A 25,343-nucleotide genomic window follows, 5' to 3' on the forward strand; every position below is an offset into this window, starting at 1 on the left:
CACACGCACACTGGGAGGAATTGCACCATAATTATGCCTAAGGTAGAGGCGATTAATTTTTTAATGGATTCAATGTTTTATTCATAGCACCTATCCAGTCTTGGATATGGCAGCGCACACACAAAACCACAGCCAGAGAGAGAACACATGGTAAAATGGCCTATTAGCTATTACGGCAGACAAAATACACATCTCAGTAGCTTTGTAGCTTTCACATTTCAGGGTGTAACTATATTCTAGATGCTGATAATTTCATAAATATGTATGCATATCCCCTCTTCTTCTTGCATTTGTTTGTGGATTCATCTGGACAATTTGATATCAGTGTGTGTGACAGAGAATGACAGACAGACAGAGAAAGGGACCGAAGGAGTGGAGGGTTTCGTCTCCTAAATGAGGCCAGTAAGACTGGTTATTGTGTCTTAAAAAATCCATTTACTGTACGAAGCACTCTGCCTAATCATCCACCCCACAGTGAGAGGAATACTCTGCCCCTATGTTGTTCGAGATATTGTATAGCTGGAGCACATTTAGGACTATCAAACATCACTCCTTCCTCCTGCTGATTCTTGCCCTCCGGCGAATGATTAAGATTTCACTTGAACACTTTTGTTTGTGGAACAGAACGGAGATTAGAAAATGGGGAGAGGAAATTGAGGTCTGGCAATATACTGTAATAGAAGTGCATGATACAAGTGTTGGACTATTGTATATCTAGTGATGGATCTATTACAGTGATTAAAAAGAAATGCAGAGAAAATTATTATGATTAGAGGATAGCTGCTACATTATTATACTATTATCATTAAACACATTAAACAATTAAAAGACTAATTACATTACTGCAGAGAAGATAAAGAGGAGAGAGTAATTTGCACTCTAAATATTTTCTGATGCAGAATATTAATTACCAGCGCCTTATGTTACGTTTAAAGGTAAAAAAAAGTTTGCAAAAGTTTAAATTACTTACAGTTACAGTTATCAGCACTGTAGTTAAGCAAATTGTCTGTCTCACTAAACAGTCAGAGTAAGGATAAAATCAAGATTAAAGTTGAGGTACACACTTATTTTTAACATCAAACTGTTATTGTGCTAATAAAAGACTCAAATATACCTGCAAATAATTCTATCGCATATGCAGGTATTTGCACAGCTAGCACCAGTCTGCAAGCTGAGTGTAAATAGTGTTACTATCAGACATCTGTAATCTATTTTTTTAATCGGATTACTCTAAGCCGGTCACTCCCTAACCCTGCCAATACCTGCCATCCTCCTCCCGTCGCCTGCTCATCCTTTCTGTACACATTTAATAATGCAGAACACTACGCGGATTCCCTAATTTATCACTCCCTCCCAGCTGTACTTGAAGTGACAGATTTATTACGTAGCCATTTGCGGCTGCATGTAACACAGCCAGTCGAGGGTCGGTGAGACTGGCAGAGTCAAAGCTGTTTGATGACCTCCAGGTGATAATGACCATACAGGAGAGAAGGACACAGATGAGGACAGAGAGAGAGATAAAGGGATGTGGGAAATGGTGTGGGCGGGAGATGAGGACGGTCAGACATCTGGCAGAGTAGGAGTAAAGCGGACACAGACACATCTCCTAGCTGGGCTGTACTGTACATGGGAGTAACTGGGAGGAATTAAGATTGCTGTGTGATAATTCACAAGCTAAATTTGTTCAATCAGATAGAATACTGTGCATACAGGAAATTAGGGCTAACAGTTATTTTCATTATCGATTAATCTGTTGATTATTTTCTCGATTAACTGATTCATTAGTCATTTTGTCTGTAAGATGTCAGAAAATGGTGAAAAATGTCAATTGCTGTTTCCCAAAGACCAAGATGACGTCCTCAAATGCCTCGTTTTGTCCCAGCCGTCAACAGTCAACAGTCCAAAGATATTCAGTTTATTATTGTAGAGAAAATAACACAGAAAATATTCATTTGTATATTCATTTAAGAAGCTGGAACCAGAGAAGTCTAGCATTTGTTTTCCTTCAAAAATAACTGAAAATGATCAATGGATTATCAAAATAGTTGGTGATTAATTTACTGTTGATCGACTCATTGATTAATCGACTAGTCATTGCAGCTCTACAGGACATAGTTGAAGTAATGTTTATATAAAGACAATGAGGGAGTGGAGATATAATCCTCCTACTGTATAATTTGGAAACATTTGGAAAACTGAGATAAGTTAAAGCAATTGCTCACAAACAAAACAAAAAAACATCAGAACAGCATTACAAGTATATTGTTCTTATATTTCACATGTGAAATATGGTTTTCAGACACATTTAATATCGTTCATTTTCATATGTGCATTTTTAAGGGAACTTATTTTTTGTTACAGAGTTGTTTGAGGAAAAAATAGCCACAGTGTACATTAAAGATAATGATTTATAGTTGTAAATATATTATCAATATCATAATCATTGTTATTATTTGGTATTTAGGCCTATTTATTTGTTTGTTTTATTTTCATTTCATCTTATTGAATGCGTTATTTGTGAATTGTTATGTAGACATATTTTTCACTTAAATCTTTATTGGCAAAGGATTTCCAAAAGTAAGGATATGTATTTTTTTTAGGGAAAAAGAGGAATAAATCATGTTTTTTGCTGTTTGTGCTACTGCCTGATTGGATAGAATAGAATAGAACAGAATAGAATAAACTGCAGTACGTAGCTGTCAGTAATGTGGAGATGAAATGTGAAGAAATATGAATTTCAGATTTAGATGTGGTTACTGTAGGAAAAGGGGACACAAAGGAAACGCTTGAAAACTGGTCAAAAGCCAGCTTATATAAAACAAACTTTAATGTATATGTAAGTACATATGTATAAATATGTATATGTACATGTATACACTGTATATGTCTATCTACATGTGTGCATAGGTATCTCTAGTACACGTGAAACTATTATTATTATTACTTACTATATATATATATATAAAGTACCATGTCATTTTTTACCATTCAATACTCAACTCAGCACTCTTGCACTCTTCACTTCTTTATTTATTTCTCTATTTCTGAAGGTTGTTGTGTTTTTATGGTTGTGTAAGTACATTGAGAGCCACTAAACTGGACTCAAATTCCTTGTGAACGTAAACATACTTGACCAATATTCTGATTCTGACTTATCTATCTTACATCTCCTTTTGTTTCTTTTTTTTTGTCTGTTTCTTTTCAACTTGTTTTATTTTTGGCTTATTTGCCTTTTGAGTCGTTTGCTGTCTGTCTGCTATATAAGTTATTATGAATGCTATGCAAATGGGGAAAAAAATCAATGAAATATTATTCACAAAAAATAAAAAAGGGGACACAATGATGCCATATTTCATGTTTCATTTTTCACATTTACAATACAGGAGCATGAGATCATAAAGCTAGGACCAATGATGCTGTTTTTTTTCTGAGCCATCCTTTCGAGAAAGATAGAGATAAAGGGGGGCAGTGGGTGGTGTAGCATCTCAGTTTTCTCACGACCTGATACCGGCTGCATCGTGAAAGGACAGGACCGTGCTGGGAGGAGATTTTTTTTTATTTTTTTATTAATCATTCCTGACCTCAGTGGGCAGTACTTATGGATAGCATAGGTGTGTTATTGGTGCATGACTGTTAAATGCTGGAGAACTTAGGCGAGGCTGCCGGTCTTTCGGCCAATCAAATGTCGAGGTGTGGCTCTCGGAGGGAGTGGTAACCATGGAGAAGGCGGCGCTAGAAGCGGAAGTGTGTCTCGGCTGATCTCTCGCTGTCATTCGGCCACGGTCGGTTCCGAGAGAGAGAGAGAGAGAGAGAGAGAGGGGGAGAGATAGAGAGAGAGAGAGAGAGAGAAAGAAAGAGAGAGAGAGAGAGAGAGAGAGAGGCAGCCAAGAAGCACACAGGAATCGGCTGGCTCTGTTGGGAAAGACAGTTAGCGAGAAAACAAAAAAGAGAATAATACCGAAATCATACGAACAATGAAACCGATCGAGTAAGGCTTGTGGACGAATATATTTCACACATTGCCACGCTAACAAAGCTGTTTGATGATACAGTGCAGATTAGAGGCAGCAGAGACAGAGCTGTGTCATTGAGCAGGCAGGACACGTCAGGAGAAGGGAGAGAGAGAGAGAGAAAAAAAGCTGACCGACTGCACTGTACGAGTCAGCTATCAAATCGCCCTCTGAAAAGCTTTTGCCTGCCCTACACATCTTTTTCAAGGACACCACCTTGCTCTCCACCCGAGGGAAGGATCTCGACAAAAGACATCGCCTAGGTCGAAGGTGGTGATCAGAAGGTGAAAAGAAAAATTTTAATCGCCTGTCCAGCTAGCTAGCATTCGTGCTAACGGTTAATAGCTAGCTTGCTACTGCTAGCAACGGATGGAAATGTTAGCTATCCAGCTAACATGTCTAGTTTATTTTAACGGCTTGACTTTCGACTCTTGCCTCAAGTGTAAAAATGTAGTAATGAACAGTAATATGTATTTATCGGTCGCATTTCGACCGAAGTAAACATGTGTATTACTTGTATATCTGATAAAAAAATTGAGGTTGGACTCTCCATAGACTCCTGACAGCTGTCAAACAAGGTCGAGTGTTTTTCGTTTGAACGTTAGATTCATTTACTGGCACTATTTTTAACATACATTGATATTTTATATTGCTGTGTTCTCGTCGAGGTGATCCTGCGGGTGATAAATTGTCTGTCAGTTGGTTTGCGTCAGGAAAACGTATCCAAATGGAGAATGTGTCGGCCCGACACAGCAGTGTTTCTGGCGATATTTGTGGCTGCCAGCAGCTCAGCTGTAGACTTACAAGCTGGCAACGTCACGGGGTTATAATTAGCTAAAGATGTAATATTAACTGGTTGGCTTTTTTTCAGCTGCCTAGACTAATAAGGGTAGATTGTTCAATGTAAGAATGAGCTCATTCATGACAAAAGTGTTTGGTTATCATATGTCCAGGAATCATCTGAGGGGGTAAAACAGACCCAACAGAAAAAGATCTTTTATATCTGTGTCCATCACCTAGTTGTTTCTAAATCCCTTGATCTATAGTGGAATTAGAGGGGCTGACTGCTAACTCAGTGCATGCCATCCTGTGTGTTCTTCTCTCAATAGGACCAAACGATCACGGGATAGCATTTGTGTGTGGGGGGAGAAAACAAATGGGGGATTACGGGTTTGGAGTCCTAGTTCAAAACAACACTGGCAACAAGTCCGCATTCCCGGTCCGAATCCACCCGCATCTGCAGCCCCCACACCACCACCAAAATGTGTCGCAGAGCCCTGCTGCTTTCATAAACAGCACCACAGCCGCAGGGAATGGCACCACGGGAGGCTCTCCCTGGCTCTTCCCTGCCTCTGCCACCCACAGCAGCGTGCAAGACGAAATCCTTGGGGGCCCAGAAAAGCCCAAAGCACAGCAGCAACAGGAAATGCAAGAAACGCAAGAAAAGCAGCAGCAGCAGTTGTCCCCTGGGAGTCACCAGGAGGGTGGAAGTGGTAGTGGGATCATTTCAGAACTGGAAAAAGCCCGGTCAGAGGAAGGCAAGACAGACAACAGCACGTCTGAAGGAAGTAATGGAAAGGAGAAGCAGCTACGTCTTGAGTCTCCAGTCCTGACAGGCTTCGATTACCAGGAGACGTCTGGTCTCGGGGGAACTGGGCCAGTCCAGTCCAGTACGACCTCGTCATCACTCACTGGCTTCAACAACTGGTCGGCTGCCATCCCACCGGCGCCGTCAACCATCATCAATGAGGACGTCAGCTTCTTCAACCCGGCTTCTGCCAACAACGGGCCCTTGCTGTTCCAGAACTTCTCACACCATGTCAGTCCAGGGTTTGGTGGGAACTTCTCCCCCCAGATAGGACCGGCGGCGGCCTTGTCCCAGCACCACCCGGCTCCCCCGCCACACCCCCACTTCCAACACCCCCACAACCAACACCAACAGCATCGGCGCTCCCCTGCCTCTCCACACCCTCCACCGCCCTTTCCGCACAGGAATCCGGCCTTCAGCCAGTTGCCGCATTTGTCCAACAGCCTGAACAAGCCCCCGTCCCCCTGGGGTCCAGCCAGCTATCAGAGCCCCTCTCCCTCCCCCGGCTCCTCCACCTCTTGGAGTCCTGGAGGAGGCTATGGCAGTGGTGGCGGCGGTTGGGGAGGCTCTCAGGGCAGAGATTATCGCCGAGGGCTGAACGGCGGGATGACCCCCATCAACTCTATCTCTCCACTGAAGAAGACCTTCCCCAACAACCACGTGGCATCCCAGAAGTACCCTCGAAACAGTCCCGCAGGCTTCAACCCCAAGTCCTGGATGGATGATGGAGTCGGCCGCAGTGATAACATCTTCCCCTTCCAGGTCAGTTTGCATGTGACATTCTCTTTGTGTGACTTAGAAATAATTCCCACATTGTGCTGTGTTTTTTTTTTTTTCTATGCTTATGTACCCAAGCATGTGTGTGCAACATGTGTGTTCATGTTTTTGTGTGTGTGAATATTTCTCAGCAGCGACCGCATGCCGCTTGAATGATTAAACATCAACTTCATTAATGCTAGCTGTTAATTTTTATTACAGTATGTGGTAGAACTTCTATTTTTAGACAAGGGGGGGAGGGCATGGATTTATATGATGCATTTGTTAGCGCGTTAGCTTAGAGATCAGTTGTTGGGCTCTGTACTTCTATAGCTGTATGTCCCTGATGATGACTAATGTGGCTCTGTCACTGCAGTGGTGTGTGCCATGTATACGAGCTGGGGGGGTTGGAGGGAGGCGTCGGTGTGGGGGGAGGCATCAGGAATGAAGAGAAAAAGATGGGGAGAAGGATCCGGAAATAGGGGGATAGAGAGAGAAGGTGCGAGGAGAACGATCTTGGGAATGGACGACCAAGAATGACGGACTGAGATTTAAAGAATAATCTAGATAAACCAGTGAACAAGAAGACATCATTATCTGATTTCTTTTATTCAGTTCAGAAAGAAGAAGAATATAATATAAGTCATACTGTAGATTGATGAATCAAGCTCTATTCTTTACTCCTTCCACACTACGGGGTATCAATTTATTTTATTCTGTGAAATGGAGCCTAATGATTTTTCAGGATTATTGCTTTATTAATGACCCAGGTCGTGGCTGCCATAGGCTAGGCTAGCAACTCGTTTACAAAATGCCAGGCTATTCATAGTGTAATTTTGATTGCTGGGTCCGATCTTCACAATGAGGATTGCACAAATAATAGTATTATCACACGTAGGAAACGCCTGATAGGATTGATGGAAAGAGGTAAACGGGAGCAAGGAGATAAATTCATTTTATTGATCTAACTCATGATTGATGGTGTTGGGTCATTACAAAGAGGCGGGGGAGGAGGAATGACGGTCGCTATAGGCCCAGCTCGCCCTGATGATCTAATGAAGGTTTCTTTAAGTACTGTGCGTAGCCTTTGCCTTCTTACCTCTGGATAGTGTTCTTCCATTTACTGGCTGTCTCCTCTGTCATATTAACTTTGGGTCAGTCATAGGTACTTTGTTGCTATCGGTCCCCAATGTCGACTTGGATGGAGTGTATAGTGTTAAATTGTCTGAATGATTGCTTGCCTTTGTTGTTGCAGCTGTCTGTCAATAGCCTAACAACATTACTAATTGGCCTTAGAGACCACCGGTGAGGCGCTGCTTGATTTACTAGCTATTTGTTTGGGAAAGTCTTAGTTATAATCTCCATTTTCATTCAGTTTTCTCAGACATTTTTTTCAACACCAAACTAAAATTCTCCAAATAAGCAAATTAACTAAATATAAAATATGTAAAATTTACATAGTGATGCCTGGTTAGACATTTCCATGTGTTTTTTTTTGTATCTCCACCAGCAATTAATGACTCACAGTGCACTGCAGGCCAAACAGTAAGGACGTTGACATGCCTTGACATGTCTTGGGTACTTTTTTGCTGAATAAGTAGCAAAGCTTACCTCTGAGCAGCATTCTACCAGTAGATAACAGCCTAATTGCTGCAGGAAGGGGTCAGTTTCATATCTGACCTGCGTCAAATCATTAGGGTCTCATCCTGCTTATGTTTTAGTCATAGCGGTAAAATCGACTCTGATGCAGCAGGATATTTCAGGACAATTCTGCATCCATTTTGAGCAGCGGACAGTCCCTTCTGTTACATCCCCGTGACAGGTTTAAGCTAAAGATAGCTTTACTGTAGCTGCAGTGTGTTGCTGTTCCTTGTGGTTGAATCAGATCAGCCAAAGTAGCATTGTCCTTCTGCCCTCTTGATACTGCAAGGGCAGATGGAGGATGGGCATAGAATGGCCTTACTGTTTGTGTGTGTCTGTGTGTGTGACTGACTATGCAAGTATAAAACATTTAGAAAGACAAGGAATTGACAATTTCGGGCTAGATTAGAAAAAATATGAAGATGGCTGTTAAAAAGTGGTTGGACTTGATAGGTGTGTTGTGATATAAAGGAGCACAATATTTTGAAAGACAATGAAATCTCTTGAGTTTCCCAATACAGACATTCGCTGGTGTGTTAAAGAAGAGCATCAGCAAGTGTATCAAATTGTGAACCGTACATCATGTGTTTTTCTGAACCTGTAAGCTCGGCGATATTGTTCCACCCCTCGTTATTGAATTGGAAAATGTGTCATTTTGGTGTCAGCCTATAGATCATGTTGCAGTGTTGAAGCTGTAACTGTAGAAACCACCGCTGAATTTTTACACAGGCAACCAAGTGTTGAGTTTATATGTCAGAGGCCTCCTTTGTGTGTAGCTCAATCTTCAAGATAAACGAGTCGGCATTGTTTTTTTCAATGTCCAGGCTTGTATTTAGATGTGACATGAAAATTGCCGTATTTGTCGGACCAGTTGGCATTTTCTTTTCACTCACTCCCATTTCATTGCCCTAGCCAAAATTGTTAGACAAATGGCTTCGTTTTTTGCTTTTTTTTTTTTAAGACTGTTCTCAAAATGGTGCTTGTCAGTTCTTGCCCGAGATGATGCACTGTTCAGATGACTGATGACACATGTTGCCTTACACAAGGCGCCCCCGAGTTTGGTAATTGAAGCGCTGTAGCTCCTGTAACTCTGGATTAAACAGACCCCATGAGGAACTGTTGTCACACTGCTCCATTATAAGCCTTGTTCAACTGTCTCACATAGTTTCCATTTTAGCACTGACAGATGAAGGATCTTTGGCTTTTGATTAGGAATTTAGAATTGTTCTGCCTTTGCACTTCTTTAATATTTGCTATAAGATCAGGAGATGGAAACACACATTGAAACATCAATATGCCACTGATCAGGTACGTTACAATGGCTAGCAGCTAAAACGAAAATCCCTCACTCAGCCTTCTTCCATGGGTTTTTGTATTATTTTGTGATTTTCCTTGGGTCATGACTGTTAGTTCATCTGTTTGCGAATGACCAAATGTGTAGATGCAATTTGAGAGTGAGGCCATATGCCATTTGGTGAATATTTTATCCAAAGTGGCGTAGCGCACCATGGCACATTGAGGGAGAAAATGTTCCAGTGCTATAGCTGTTGCTGCAGAAGGCAGGGCCGCTGCTGTATTAGAGCAGCTTTAGTATTTGGGATCAGCTCCTGGCCAGACACACTACTGCTAACTGCTAATGCACTGGTCAGCTAGTAACAAGCCTTAGACCACAAATGTGTACTTTTTAAATGGAAACCCTTCCTTTCTATGCTTTTTATTCTCTCTCGCTTTCCTTTCTGTCTTTTTTTCCCCTCAAATCGTCACTTGTGAAATTCAAGGTCACAGACCCGCCGCTGTGTCAGGTGTTCTTGGCTGATTTGGACTGGTGAATTTGGCCAATGACCAGGTCAAGACCTGCAGTAAGCCAGGACAGGATATTGTCTCAGTAAGCCACCTGGGTAACTGTTGGTTACAGCTCGCTCCTCACTGTTTGTGAAGCTTAGATATACTGCAGCCTTATACGGTGCTCTTACATGAAAGGTACATTATTAAACTGCCTTGAGCATTCAGCCTCTGTTCAACTTCTGATTGTTTGAAAGGACATCTAATCAGTGTGACATATTAAGCAAGTATCAGTTGCAAAACATAAGAAATCATGCTGTGATTGTGACTGGTGACACAGCAGTTTTTTTCCAGATTAGATCAGTGATCTTGTCAAAGAAGTTGAGAAGTGTTCCTCGGCGTCTTGTGTGTGCATATGTTCAGAAAATCTTTCCTGCAGAATATGACTTTGGTACCATTTTCATGAATTATCATCATGTGAATGGTCAGTATAAAGTGGGGAAGTTGTTGTGTAATAGTCAAAGCCAACTGTGCAAGAGTACAGCATTTTAGGGCGTTTTGGGTCAGCATTAGGGCCATCAGTGTTGTAACTGTACTTGTGAGTATTTTTGGAGGCATTTCACATTTAATTTCTCCATGTTTGTTGTTTCGAGGAAATGTCACAATTTTAACTGTCTTAGAAACTCTACCATCAAATGAAAGTAGAAGCTCTGTTAGTGGACTATATGCGCATAAATAGGGTGTTGAGTTTCTCCAGAACAGGTGTAGTTTTGATTCCTTTCACCTCTTCATACAACAAATAATTTAACTATTCAGCTGCCTTCGTTTGGCGTGAGACTTCCACGATGAGAACAAGATCATGTTGACGCTGACGGGTTTGCTTTGAAGAAAAGAAGCTTCATTCATATCAGGTAGCTTTCCTTCCCTTATCCATAACATGTGCAAATTCTCTTGCATGCATGCACATCCACAAGCGCACAGTCTGAGGCATTAAGCTGTAGAAGCCCGAGGTTTCAGCCATTACCCTCGGTCCTTGTGACATCGGTGTTAAATGAGAGAAATATTTTTTAGCCTAATGAGCGGCCTGAGCTGCGCTGGCAAGCACATAACTCTGCCTGCTCATACAGCTTCATTGTGCCCTTCTCACACCCTTGACAGACGCTCTGAAACAGGAAGAAAGAGAGCTGGTGTATATGTGTATGTGCATGTGCCCATGTGCGCAACTGTGCATGGGCACTAATTAGTCCCTGGCCTATGTCTTCTGCACATGTGTCTTAACAAAGGGAGAAGACAAAGCAGAGTCTATGTGGAAGTGTCAGATTCTATTTAGCCTAGCTCATTGCATACAATAAAGTCAGCTCAGTGTAATCCCTAAGCAGTGCAAATACTGCTGGAGCCCCTGCCTCTGTCGCTCCTATTACACCCCCAAATGCACACATACACACTATTCAGCCATTCAGCCAACACTGGGTAATAGGTTGTTTTTGACAGTTGGGGGTATTTAATGTCATAGCAGGCCTTTGAAATACTTTGACCAGGAAGAAACATAATCACAAGCATCAAAAGCTCAACCTGCTTCCCTTTCCTGCCCTCCTTTCTTCTCTTTTTTACTTTGCCTTACCTCACCACTTGCCTTCTCTCTCTCTCTCTCTCTCTCTCTCTCCATCATCCCCTTCTTTCATCTGCCATTTCCCCCTTCCCTCCTTTGCTTTGGGCTTCCTCTCTTTCCCTCTTGTCTCAGGGTGATGTGATTAGAAACACAATATAAAAAGGGGCGAACGGCAACCTTCCCACCAACGAACGTGAAGGAGATGTCAAAATAATCTTAAACCTCTAAAAATTTGAAAAATGATATCGCAGTCGTATATTCTTGTGACCTCTCCCACTGTACTTTCTCATTTCTTCCACCTTCCCTCAACTTTCATTTTTCATTAAAAGGCAGGTGACATGGAAGATTAATGTTGGAATTAATCACCCACAGCATGCTGTATTTAATCATTCTTTACTTCTCTACATGTCATCATAATCTGTTTTGAGGTTGTCCTATCTGCTTGACATTGGTGCTTAACATTAAAAACCTGTTTGCATTCGAGAGGGTGTTACCTACAGTACGTGGCAAGCTGTCCGTCTATTTTGTTTGTTCTTTTTTTTGTTTTACAGTTTATCAAAAGCAGCTTTAAAGGTTTCGTTTGGTGAATGTTTAGGAAGGGTTGTACAATTGCCAAATATAATTGTTTAGTGAATGTTTTGGTAGTGCTGTACAAATGCCATATATAATGTATCGTTGATGTCTGACAGCTGTTGATGATGACTAATGGCATGTGAAACAAGCAGGCAGGGTTTTTCCTGGCTCAGAATGGGCCTTTGGGGGTTGACTATACACGACGGTAAGCATGATCGGTCTGCGTACAGTTAAGGCAATGAGTCTGTGTTACCTTATTTGACAGTAATCTATGCATTTTCCTGTTATTTTGGACCATTCAATAAACAAAATGTCTTTTATGCTTGAGAAAGTGAAACCCCGATTAACAAGGGCTGTAGTCAACCAAAGAAAATGTTGGTCGACTAAAATCAGGGGGCCCCCCGCAGGAAATAATGGATTTATCCTGGAAAGCTATTGATGTAGCACTTCTCTCCTTATGAAAATAACACGGAGATTATTCGACCAATGAGAATTGAGTCGGACGAGAGCATATCGACCAACTAATCGACCAGTCGACCAGCAGACTACAGCCCTACAATTAACAAAAGTAGTATACATATACTCATATTAATACATAGAAAAGAAGCTGCATTTCATTGGAAACTTACCTCACAGGTGATCTGATTCGAAAGGCCCAAACGCATTGAAAGTGATAATTGATGCGCCTCATTTGACACATGTCATTTGATGCTCCTATGGCGCACTGCAGGCATCAGATTTAAAATGCCAAAACCACAGAACAAACACAGATTCGTCCTGTTGTTCTTTGTACTGCTGCATTAGTTGGATGGAATGAATGAATGAATAGGAGAAATGCAGAGCAGGAAAATGAAACTAAGAGCGTCTGTTTACACAGTAAATAATCTGTTGAGGGTTTGATGGTCATTTAGTTGTGCTTTAGAACGTAACCACCATGAAACAATCAGAAAATAAGGTTTTATTTTTCTCATTCACCGCTCCCTGTCCTCGCTCGACCATCACCGCGCTGTCTCTCTCTCTCTCGCTTGCTATTGCTCTCAGCTCGCTTGTGCTATCTCTCTCTTTTTCGGCTGCAGAAAAAACAGCTTTCGGCTCTGAGTCCTCATTTGACGCTCCAAAATTGAAACAAGGTCAGAGTAGAGGCGTCAAGGCAGTTCGACGCGCCTCGTAATGCTTTTAGTGTGTGTTCAGCCATTTAAAACAATAGGTGTACTTCAAAATGCGCACGTCATACGCTTTAAGTGCGTTCGGGCCTGAACTCTAGACAATGTTTCGGAGAATCAGGTCCGGACATTTTCTGGAGTTGCCTTTTCACACATGTAGCACACAACAATAAATTGTCCATGTCAGATGCGTTCTCATTACTAGAAATACTCTACTTGTTTAGGTGAGGGATGCTTGCTGATGCAAGTCAAAACCTCAGCACCCATTGGTTGCTATGTAAGCCTGCACATTGCAATGACTCTTCAGAAAAGCAGCTGTTAAATCACAATCTCACCCCGGATCGGCACGTTCCGGCTACGGTATCTTGACTACTACTTCTGTCAGGTGACACGGCCTGCATGTATGCGTAAAAATGACTGATGACAAGTGAATTCACCACACTTTATGCATTCCACTCATGTTAGCATTTAGTATTCTTAAATGTCTTGTTTTGTCCGACCAGAGGTTGAAAATCCAAAGATATTCAGTTTAAAACAAAGGCAATCAGCAAATTCAGCATTTTTTCTTGAAAAAACCTAAATGATGAATTGATTATCAAAGTAGTTGCTGATTGATCAATCAACTAATTGTTGCAGCTCTAGTATTCTTCAGAGTGCTGGTTGTACTAGTTGGCAAATTAGCATCTTCCATATACTGACTTCAGGTAAACAGCTCACTAAAAACTAATTTTCAGCATTTTCTGCTTGTATGATCATATTTTTTCTTACTCCTTAGGAGAAAGAAACCGCTTTATAAAGACTAATTGTATGTATTTTAGGTTGACTAGAATATGCTGCATAATGCAAATCAATCCATCATGCAGGCTTTTTTATTGAGAGTCAGGGTGTGTATCGCCTTTTAGATCCATTTTGCTTATTATTTTTTTCTGCCCAGGTTCACAGGGCTTTATTTTCATGCTTGCAAATAATACAATATTTACTGCCATGGCCTTTTATGTTTATACCCATAGCCTTGGGTTGCATGCTGGGCAAGCTTTCATAGAGACATACAGTATAATGCAGACAGCTCTGTAAATCATGTGTCTTGCTTGCAACTAATCTGTGCGTGTGTGATTCTGGATATGATTAGTGACCATGACTGTGTGTGTGTGTATGTTTGTGCACAATCCTGCAATCTGTCAGGGATGAGTACTTTGCTGGTCAGCTGGCCAGTTGTTGAGAGAGAGAGAGAGAGGGCGAGAGTGAGAAGGATGCACAAATCTGATGATTAATCACCGGCTGCACCTCTCTAGGCTAATGCTTAGCAACTGCAGAGCACCAGCCGGACCTCATGTCCGCCATACTGAGTCCATCTCAGCCACAAAATGAATTCCTACTCTCCTAAAACAATATAATAGGATTACACTGCAATACTTCAACTGTGCCAAGGAGATAGTACATAAAGAATAATGACACCAAATGAAAGCACAAACATGGGGTGTGCTTCTGTTTACACTTCTACGTAGTTCTCACATTAATATACTATAGAAATACTATAAATTCTAGCAATGCAGCAGATCCAAGAAATACTGCACCTTGCTACTATCGATTTGTATTTATTTGTTTGTGTGCTTACCTATGCTCGCATATACCCACTAGTAATGTATACTTCCCACAGTAACCAGTCCCTCCCTCGTTTCTGCCTCTCCTGTCTTTGAATGTTTGGTGTATTTGACCCGAAGCAATAGCCTAAATCCACATAAGGTACTGAGGCGGATATGAGAAAATAGTAGACGTAGTCTGGCCTATATCCCTGTGTTGATATTTGTTTTGAGGGAGAGAGTGTGCACTGGGTGTGTTCTTCTACCATGTCATCCCTGTTTCAGTATGTTCCTTTTAGTCGGTCTGCACCAGTCCGAATGCTGGTGAAATTTTGGCTACAGCTGGGGGAGTTTGGCTCTTTCACCAGTCAGTGTTTGCCAGACATCCGACCACGCTCTTTGGCTGATGAGATGGTAAAAGTAGTTATTGAATTTTGGGAATCACTGCAGACGGTAGATTTAAAAAAAGGGAAAAAAGTTCCCTGCCTGTCTGACCCTCGGTCATGTGGTTCACTGACACAGGTCTGTTTTTCTGAACCCTTTAACATCTGACCCCTGTGGAGTTCATGGTGTAACATAGTACCCTATGAGCTTTTCTTCCCAAGGTGCTGTTGCTTTCAGACTGCCCCCCCCCCCCCCCCTTAGACGTTGGCCTGCAGTTTGTAGCGAGGGTGTGACCCGGTTGCTGGATGGATGAGTACATACTAGAGAGGTTAGGCATACATGTATTTGTTAGGAAGAAAAAGTGGTGGAAAAAGTGACTGTGCAGATAGGTTACTTGCAGGTTGACAGACACGTTGGGCAATTTTTGTTGTGCAAGACTCGTCTGTTATCAGTCAGGCCGAGGTCAGAGCTGATCACGCAGTGCTGACGTCGAGACGTCTTTCAAACTCCTCAGGAGAGCTGAATATGACATAAAGCTTTATGTTTAATAATGTATTACTGTGATTTTAGATTTTATTTTGATGTCTTTCAGCTTAGCTACTTCAATTAACAAACTTTTGTGCATTGTCAGGCTTCTTGTTTAGGGTTAATGTGTTATTTTTAACCTGACAATGCCGGCCCGCAGTTGTCCCTTTTTTATTTTCTGTTTGCTTGAGACAGGTGTGATTTCAAGTAGGCTGTACAATTAATAGATGACGGCTGATGAACACACCTCTTGCTTGGCTGATCATGGTGTTTACTACTTACCTACTTACTCGAAAAACATCACATTTCTTAAACTATTCACCCAATTAAGTTTCTGAATGAAGTAAAGGAAAAAGAAATAGGCCATGTTGTTGCAGATTGAAGCTTATTATCTATCTCTCTGTTATCTTTAAAACCTTGTTGTTTGTAGTCTCAAGAGTCTTTGAGTCACGTCATCATCTAAAAACTCATCATTCCCTGTTTGGTCTGTCAAGCATCTTGTCAGGCTTAATCAACACTTAAGTAGATGCCTTCCAAACTTAAATGGCCAGACCAGTGCTAGGCTCTCCTTCTCCCTATCCCTGTGTTAAATATTTTTACTCTGGCATTATAAGGCTGATATAAGAGATACGATGGAGGAGGTTGATATAAGAGATATCAGATGTAGAAAAAAGTTTGTTTCAGTCGTGACCAGACAGGTCAGAAAAAATAATCATGACTAAACATTTTAGTCAGCTTACTGGGTCTGCGCAGCGTGACATTTCTGACGCATGAATGAGGAATAGAAAACTTTTTAAAGGTGTTTCTGCTTTTAATGCATCGAAGAATGACTGGAAAAATGGGGAAGGGACAGAGGAAGGAATGAGACACTCAAACACGTGATCTTTTGGGGACATCAGGCATTTAGCACCGATTGTAAATGTAAACAAGAAAAAGTAGAAAATGTTATACTTTAGCATTCAGCAGAATTGGACTACATGGATCGTGGTGATTTTGGACAGAAAGAAAGAGTTCACCGGTTGAACTCGTGGTTGTCGGACACCGCATATTTTGTTTGGTCGAGGTGGAGTCGAGACAGAAGCCTTATCAGCGTGGCACTGGGAGTGTGTGTATGTATGTTTGTGCACACATTGTTTGGGCGTGTGTGTGTTTACATGTGTTTGTGTGCGCGTACAAACATTTCCAGTATGGTTGGTATGCCAAGGATGCTCTTGTTGTAGGTGACAAAGCTGCTGCTCAGGAATTGGCTCTACTCCTGCTTGTTTTACTGTTGTCTTCCATTATACTACCTTACTGAATCAGTGAATTTTTAGCTTAAGTTAGTTAGTTAGTTAACTGCGGAAATAAAACATTTACATAAGCTGTGTAAGAAAAATGTGATCTTATGAGGACATCTCACTAAACAATAAGACAGAGCAATTAAATGCAGGCAACAGAAATGAGATTTAATCAGCAAAGAAAAAAAATCAACACAAGGACTTTCTTGCTGATAGAGATAAAAGTCGAATGGTTCACACCTCTGTGCCATAAAGATGTCTCTGAGGTTTTGTTTGTTAGCGAGGCAAAGTTGAAAATTCAAACAGAACAACAAATACAGGCCATGAAGTTAAATCTTTTTTTTTTTTTCATGAAGATGGTTGAACTTGGTTTTACCTCAGTTTTTACTTCAGCTTGCAGAAGTATATCGCAATTCACTTGAGACCCTTATGTGAAACTAGGGCTCAGTCTTAATCTGTTTTCTTTGCCACTCCTGCTGTTTAGGCCAATGCCAGAATGTCAGAGTTAATGAAGAGCCCATAGTGAATTTAAATCCTCACAAATACCCTGTTGTTACGTTTATCAAAGGAAGCTAGAACGAGATGAATATTGACACAAATTAAGCTGAGTAAATTTCTCCATCTTTGAAATAAGCTCAAGCTGCGTTTAAGAGTGAAATTAAAACACTCGGTCGTGAGTGTTAAGATTTATGTTTAGCATGGGCTGATTGAGTCAATGTTAAGACTGTTGATCGCTACAAATTTTGAACATTTTTTTTTTTTTCTTCTTTCTCTCCTCTCTTTAGGAACGTACCAGGTCATTTGACAGCTTCAACATGAACACTCTGGAGAGCTCCCTGATCGACATCATGAGGGCTGAGCAGGACACTCTGAAAGGTGAAGATGACAGCTGTCTGTCAAGCAAACACTAAGCAGATAACTAGCAATACTACAGCTTTCATTTTACACTGTATCAAGAGATGTGGCGCATAGCAGCTAATATCATGACATGCTATTGACATTTTCATTCACTGAAAATCTGTACACATTATGTAGTTTCGGATAGGAAGTAAATAGGTTGAACAAGGAAGAGGACACTAGGCGTCACACATATAGTCACATCTTGCACACTGAAAGATATGACATATTACCCAACATAATGATGACATGCTTATTAATACTACTTAGTTTAAAATTAGTTTCAAAATACAAATAGAAGGGTCCAAAATAATGATTAAGCCCTTTAAAATCATCTCAAACATTTATAACAGATTGCAGAGTGTTGTTATGGCAACATATATACTATTAAGAAACTAATAGTAGTAAATTAACCCAACTGTAACATACATCAACATCAAACATATGTGGTAAAGACAAAGCGATCAGTAGGAGCGTTACACTGGAAGTTAGAGCTGATAACTGCTCACACATTCAGCCTTATTCACAATTTAACACCTCAGTTCTTAGCATAGAAGTTTCATTTCCTTCACAGATCAGATATGAAGACCTTGTGTGTCTTCTTTTGGTGCTATGATCACTATTGGAGATGTCCTAAACTGATTCTAAGGATCCCGGCATACGTAATAGATCGGTAGTGGCTAAAAACAAACCTGATTAAATGCTGATTCTTTCCAAGTCAGCCTGATAGTGTTCAGCTGTCGCCATTTAATGTTAATTCTGTGAGTAACTAGGTGACAGGTCCTGACAACTTGTCTGTTGTCTGGTTAAAGTCCTCCCTGTAAACCTTTGTCTGTATTTGGTTTATGAGGGAAAATACTTTTTGTAATTCCAACAGAGTGATACATCTTCTCTAGTAAAACTACTTAACTGATCACGTCATGTCAATTTCAGGATTCACATTCTCTCAGTTAAATTCTCCTTTATATCATACGTATCATTTAAGCATATAAACTTAATAGTTTTGAACTAAACCAATGGTCAGGGCTCCCCCACAAGCGGCCAGCCTGACCAGCTTTCATCAATGAGGTTCTTGTTGAAGTTTTTTTTGTTTGTGGTTGGTTCAAAAAGGAAACAAGGCTGGAGGTGTACGCGGCTTAACAGTTCTCAGAAAAAGACGAGTAGCTAAACAACCACCCCCACCAATGCTGGTACACAGCAGCCTTATTACACTTTGGCCTCTGAGCTAATACCTACCAACGAGCCAAAAAGAAGGAGGAAATTGATAATGTGAGTCAGTACAAACATATGAGCCTGACTACTTAAACTAACACTCAGATACATATTTAAGCAAGATTTAGGTAAATTTAAGTGCCGGATTGGACCTGGTATCAGTAGATACCCAGGAAAAAAAAAACTAGATTGGTACGTCACACCTCTGTCTGTCTCTTCCTTCTCTCTGCTTCCTACTCTGAATTTCTAGACAAAAAAAGTTATCTCAAAATTCATTTTGTGCCTGACTATGGTGCAGTGAGTATGACCTCTTTTTCTCATGCATTTTAAGAAGGAGGCGCAGAGGGAATACAGGGCTGACGGAGGCTTAGGCTTTGTGTTTAAGAGGGGATTTGTGAGAGAGATGGAAGGACTCCGTTTTGGACTCCCACTGAACTGAAGTTGCGGGCCATTGGTACTCTCCAATAATCACAGCTGCAGAGCCTCCCATTTTGACAGATGATGGCAATTTTATCATTTCCCTTAAAAAAAAGGAGTCTGGCACATTTGTAACACAATATGGATAGATGATTTTGAATTGTAATTTTATAGTTGTACTAGATGAATGTACTTATATATATATATATAAAAAAAAAAATCTCCATATCACCCCCCTCCCATGGGGGGTGGTGGTGTGTCTTCCTCAAGCTCGAGTCCTCTACCAGAGGCCTGGGAGTTATATATACATACATACATACATATACATATATACATATACATATATATATATATATATAATATATGTGTGTGTGTGTGTGTGTGTGTGTGTTTTTGTATGTTTGTGTGTTTTGATGTGTGCTTAGGTTTGGCTTTAAAAAATTGATTTTCCGATTCAAATCGATCTTAATTTAAAATTTCCACTATCGATTCATAAAATCCAAGATCAATCTTTTAATATATGTCTTTTTTCCTGTGGATTTTAAATCCGAAATGAATCCAGACATCTGCCTTTATGCTCGGCGGTGCTTTCAGTGGAGCAGCTTCTGCCACGTTCAACGAGATCTGGCCACGAGATCTTGTTGCGCACAAGATTTCGTTGTGCGAGATCTTGTTGAACGTGGCAGGAGCTGCTCCCCTGAAGGCACCGCCAAGCCTGTTGCTTAAAAGCTTTGTGAGACAATCACAGCAAAGTGCATGTTTTCCTGAGGTATTAGTGATGTTTACATTACAGTAGGTGTGTTTGTAGCCACCCTATTTACACTGGCTGCCAATCTAAAGTTGTTAATACACTGCACTAAAGAAAGTACATATCACTCAGTACTGACTGACTGAAGAGTCTGTAGAGTTGCACTGTAACTGAAATATCCCTAACCGAAGGGATATCGAATCGGGACGTTGTGAATCAGAATTGAATCAGTTTGAGAAATCTGAATTGATACCCAGCCCTGTGTGTGCTTGTAGTTGTGTGTTAGTGTGATAGAGACTATGTGATGATGTTTCATGTATGTTTTTAGTGTTTTTGGTGTGTAACTGCACAGGGATGGCAGATGGAAATTAGCTAATAGCTAAATCTGGCATAAATCATCTCTCCTCATTTTGAGATTAATGTTTATTGTACATGGTCCTTGTTTAATAAAAACAGAGAGGACAGAAAGTAGGAGCTGACACTTGTAATTTGTTGAAAAAGAGAATTGCAAATTGGCCAAGATTCTAACTGACTTTGGTTATTGATTAATAACGTCTAGCCAATGTCAGTTATTGGTTGAATGTTGTTAGGCAACATCGGTTTATGGTAACAATAGCTAGTTTTATTTATTGTTTTAGAGGGTGTGACAGTAATTATAGATACAGAGGGCTCAGCTGACATGACATACTGTGGCCAGTACTGGTTACTGGTTGAGAGGGAGTTGCATTTAGGAGTGGTTCTGGTAATGATCAGTTTTTGAAAGAAAACACCTTGGATTTCTCAAGGTTTTAGTGGAGTTTAAAGGATTTGGGTGGGGCACCGGGGCTTGATTAATAAGGTCTAATTCTTAGTGGTTTAACAACCACAAGGCTCAATTATTATATTGAATGTATACATTGTTATGTTCTAAGACTGCCATGTAAAACACCTACCAGTTTCCCTACCCAGAATAACAAGATGAGTGAAAACTCCGAGCTCCAGACACTTCACTATCACCTCATATTTATTTCAGCCTAACACCCACTAGGCTCAGCCACATCCAGCTGTGATCTAATGTTCTGCTGTCAAACCTCAGTAAATCTTCCCTCAGTATTAGGAGAGGAAGACTGGAAGGTTACCTCATTAGCCACGTTTTGGTATCTTAGCTCCAGCTATGCTGGCACGGATTCCTGCGACTGTTAGATCCAAGAGCTTGGCACCAGAAGACAAAATGAATTTTGTTCTAAATTGAAAACCACAAACTTCTGCTTCTTTACGAGTTAAACCATGTAGGTTTATGAAATTATGATGAAATTACATATAGTTTAGCAGAAGTTATTTTAGCCCCCAACTTCCTGTAATAGTTAAATGTGAAGTCCATTTGAGTTACAGCTCTGTTTATCTTTGTGGAGTAAAGATAGACTTGTCTGGCAGTGTTTATCAATTCATTCTCAGATTTGTCGATTATATTGTATCACAACATGTTTATCTTTACTCTCTTGACCTCCATCTTTCTTCAGCTATCCTCGTCCTCTGATTTGTCCTTTTACACCACCCCATTTTTTTTAGTGCTTTCACATGATGCATCACCCCATATCCCATCTCATATCCTTATCCTTTTTTTGTCTCGTAGCCCTTGGCCTGCTACAAAAATATTATACTATTTGTTCCTTGTTTTCATAATTACAGTCCAGACTTGTACAATGCTGTGCTCAGTGTAGCAGTAAATTAAGTGAGTCTCTCTCTTTTCCCCTCACAGCAAAGTAAAAAGAAAAACATAGTTACAGCACATTTGCTTTAAACACTGACTCTTCTCCAGGCCAACTGTCTCTTGCTGTCTCCTGCTTTCTGTCGCACACTACATGCATGCACACATAAAAGTAATAAACACGGACAGCATGCATACACAAGCGCGTTTAGAGACACATTAGCATGAGCACAAATTTCTCCTTTCCAACGGAACGTATTGAACAAAGTGAGAGCGATGAAGCAAAGGGAGGCAGGCGAGACAAAATGTCTACAGTAGAAGTGGCTTTGAATCTCTTCCAGCATTGTCTTGACTGACAGAAAGGATCTCTCTGTTCAGCCACCGCACACACACACTCACAAACACACACACACACGCCACTATGTTGTATGTGCTTGTGCATGCGCTTCAGCTGTTCCTGTACTGTACATGTACACAGCCGGCAGCAAACAAACAAGGTTCATATAGCGGGCACACACCACTCTGCGGGGTATACAGGGATGTGTTGTACTTCCGTGCGTGCATACATGCCCCTCAAACGCTGTTAAAGACGCTTAAAATCCGATATGACGGGTTGTGCTCAGATGGACTTTTTTTTTTTGGGCCGTGCACCTGTCAGCACATATATTATGAAGCTGAATTACAAAGAGAGGACTAAATTCTGGAGAAACTTGTCTCTGTTAGCAGGTGTTCTCTGATTTTATTTTGATTAAACTCTGACAGAGAGAACTTTGTATTTCGATGCCCATTATGTTCAGACTGTGATGAACGTGCTCGAATGTCTGTATTTCTATAGTTTTGATGCAGCGCTTGAAGCTACGGGTGGTCCGCCCTGGTTTCTGTGGTCTGCGAGTCCTAGTTCTATTTCATGCACCACATCTACTGTGGGGCTCAATAGGCGAGGTGTGGGGGAGGGGCCAGCCCATTTCCATGTGACCGAGGCATCAGAATGCACCAATCATAGGGCGGTCCGTGCCCATACAACAATGGCTGTACTCTTTCAGCTCTTTCATCTCATTATCCCTCCGCAGCAAGCGGGCCTTGCATAACTTTGAAGCTTGTTTGGCATCATAACATGTATTTGTGTCGGTGCGGGTGCGGGTGTGTGTGTGTGCGTGTGCGTATTTGCGTGCGAGATGGGCCTGGCAAGTAGCTCAATGTAAAATGTATGATATGAGGCTCAGAGAGAGGGAGGCACAGATAGGGAAATGGAGGTCGATGAGAGGGAGAGAGATGGTTGTTGTCCCACAGATGTAGTCTCTAATGAGTCTGAGGTGGAAGCAACACTCTGTGTGCTCATAGCTGCCATAGCCGAAGCCTACTGTATTATCATTCTTAATGAAGTCTCTGAAACACCCAATGTTTAATAAGTGCTGCTGTATAAGCCAGCTATTTCCAAACGAAACCTTATGTGCAGATTTATTCAAATAGCAGCCATCAGCAAAGTAAATCTGTGCTCATGTAGCAGTAATGAAGAACATAATTTTGCCAAATTTGGAGCTGATTCACTGATAGTGGTGCTATCATCCCTCTCAGATTGTTTGTCTATGATTTGTGTTGTTGCCATTTTATGATCTGCATTTGATCACAGACATTTTGCCGTTAAATCTCAAATTGGGCCTAAAACACTGACCTTCACATTAATTCAAAAATCCATCTAGGGGAGTATTATCTGGAGGCTATACAGTCATCAAAAGAGAAACTCCTGATGTATTTGCATCTTCCTTCTTCATTCTTAATGAAATATAGATGTTTTTGTTTAGAATAATGAGGTTACTCAGCTTCCATTATTCCATTCGCAGAGAGGCGGGCGGCGCTGGAGTAACGTCAGAACCTCTTGATTTATTTCAATGACGTTAACACTCATTATTTCGCCATCTGTCACATTTAGTAATATGTAGGCCCAACAATGTTAAATATTTCTATTCTGTGTCTCCGTGTGTAGGTCGCCTGGGGTTCCCCCATCCAGGAGGGGACAACCCGCTGCCCCTCAATGGTACGTATGACTCAGGTTTTCAATGGCCTGCTAACATAAAAAATTAGGGGTGAACAACAGGAGCTGAAAAGATTGTGTGCAAGATTTAAAAGGCTGATAAAAGTCAAAGCTTTAAAAGTCAATTTAAATCTTCAACGATCATTTAAAACATCTTCTGATTGAATGTCAAGCTGTAAAGCGGGTGAAGATAGTTGGAATGGTGTAAGATAACCTTGAGTGTTTGTGTCTGGTAATGTTGGAGCCTCGTGTGCCTTTGCTTTCCATCCAACCAAAAATGTAGTGTGTCTCCTCTGTGCCCCTCTGCTTTATAAATGTCCAAATAAAATCAAATCTCCATCGTGACATTCGCCCTCTTAAAAGTAGTTTTAACTAATGAGAGTTGTTGTGGATGACCTTTCTCTTTGTTTGTAACTTCTGTCGGGTCCTTTCCTTTCATTTGACCGTTGATACAGTTTCCCTTTAAATAAATAAATGGATAAAGAGGGGAAGGAGTGGGTTTTGATGCCAAGAAATAAGTGAGAGGATGGGGGGGGTGGATTGAAGGATCAAATCAAGAGAAACGGGACTAGCTATATGTGTTTCAGTTTAGCTCCTTCTAATAAAACCTTCTTTTCCTGTAAATCATTTCTCTTTAGGGTTTTACTGTATGTTTGGTACAAAATGTGAGGCTCTTTTGTCCTTTTTTTAAATTTTTGTTTGACTTTTAAATATATTCCTTCATGCCTGTGTTTCAGAAACATGAATATGGCACCTTTAATTTCTCAAAGCACATTCTTTGACCCTTGCCTCCTTATATATATGGCCCTAATGCACAAAAGAAAAGAATACCTTTAAACTGTATATAAATAACCATGCCAATCCTTTTGACATGCTTCGGTTTAATATTCAGCTACCTCTCTCTTGCCCTTGCACACACTCTCCCTTTATCATTGTGTAATTGTGTTGTTGTAGCTTTTGCTCTCTGGTCTTGGGCCAGGATGTAAAACAGGAGAGGCCAGTAGTTTCTTCACGAGATCACAGGGTCACATGGGCGGATCACATGGTCAGGAGCTGTCATCAAGCTCTGAGACAGATGGTGCCAGCGGATAGGCAGGATTCAGAGGTTGCACACCAGCTCTCTTCTCTCTCTCTCTCTCTCTCTCTCTCTCTCTCTCTCTCTCTCTCTCTCTCTCTCTCTCTCTCTCTCTCTCTCTCTCTCCCCCTTTCTCTCTCTCTCATAAACATACACAGATTGCATTCCTCATTCTCCTGATGTCTGTCTCTCTCACGCTCACTCTCATTTTCTCTCACCCCCACACAGCTTTTTATCAGCTTGTTTCTCCATCTCTTTCAATCTATTTTTCTCTCTCTCTCACACACACACACACACATACACACACATCTTTTTATAGCAACCCTCTGCTCTCTTTCAATCTGCTTTCCTGTCTCTCTCTCTCTCTCTCTCTCTCTCTCTATCTAG

The 25,343-nt window shown here is 41.1% G+C and overlaps 1 protein-coding gene across 2 annotated transcripts in view; it reads left to right on the forward strand.

Moving 5' to 3' along the window:
• Nucleotides 1–3,727: 3,727 nt before the first annotated feature.
• Nucleotides 3,728–25,343, forward strand: part of cpeb4b (cytoplasmic polyadenylation element binding protein 4b) — a 33,602-nt gene continuing 11,986 nt past the window's right edge. Inside the window, exons 1-4 of one of the 2 annotated variants that reach the window (XM_067608460.1) lie at nucleotides 3,734–4,294; nucleotides 5,120–6,360; nucleotides 17,674–17,764; nucleotides 23,834–23,884. In XM_067608460.1, the coding sequence (XP_067464561.1) occupies nucleotides 5,167–6,360; nucleotides 17,674–17,764; nucleotides 23,834–23,884 (1,336 nt within the window). In that variant the 5' untranslated portion in view covers nucleotides 3,734–4,294; nucleotides 5,120–5,166. Of the gene's footprint in view, nucleotides 4,295–5,119; nucleotides 6,361–17,673; nucleotides 17,765–23,833; nucleotides 23,885–25,343 lie in introns of both variants that reach the window. The other variant, XM_067608461.1, reaches the window with a different exon arrangement.

Source organism: Thunnus thynnus, chromosome 13 (genome assembly GCF_963924715.1).
Source record: "Thunnus thynnus chromosome 13, fThuThy2.1, whole genome shotgun sequence".
Lineage (NCBI taxonomy): Eukaryota > Metazoa > Chordata > Actinopteri > Scombriformes > Scombridae > Thunnus > Thunnus thynnus.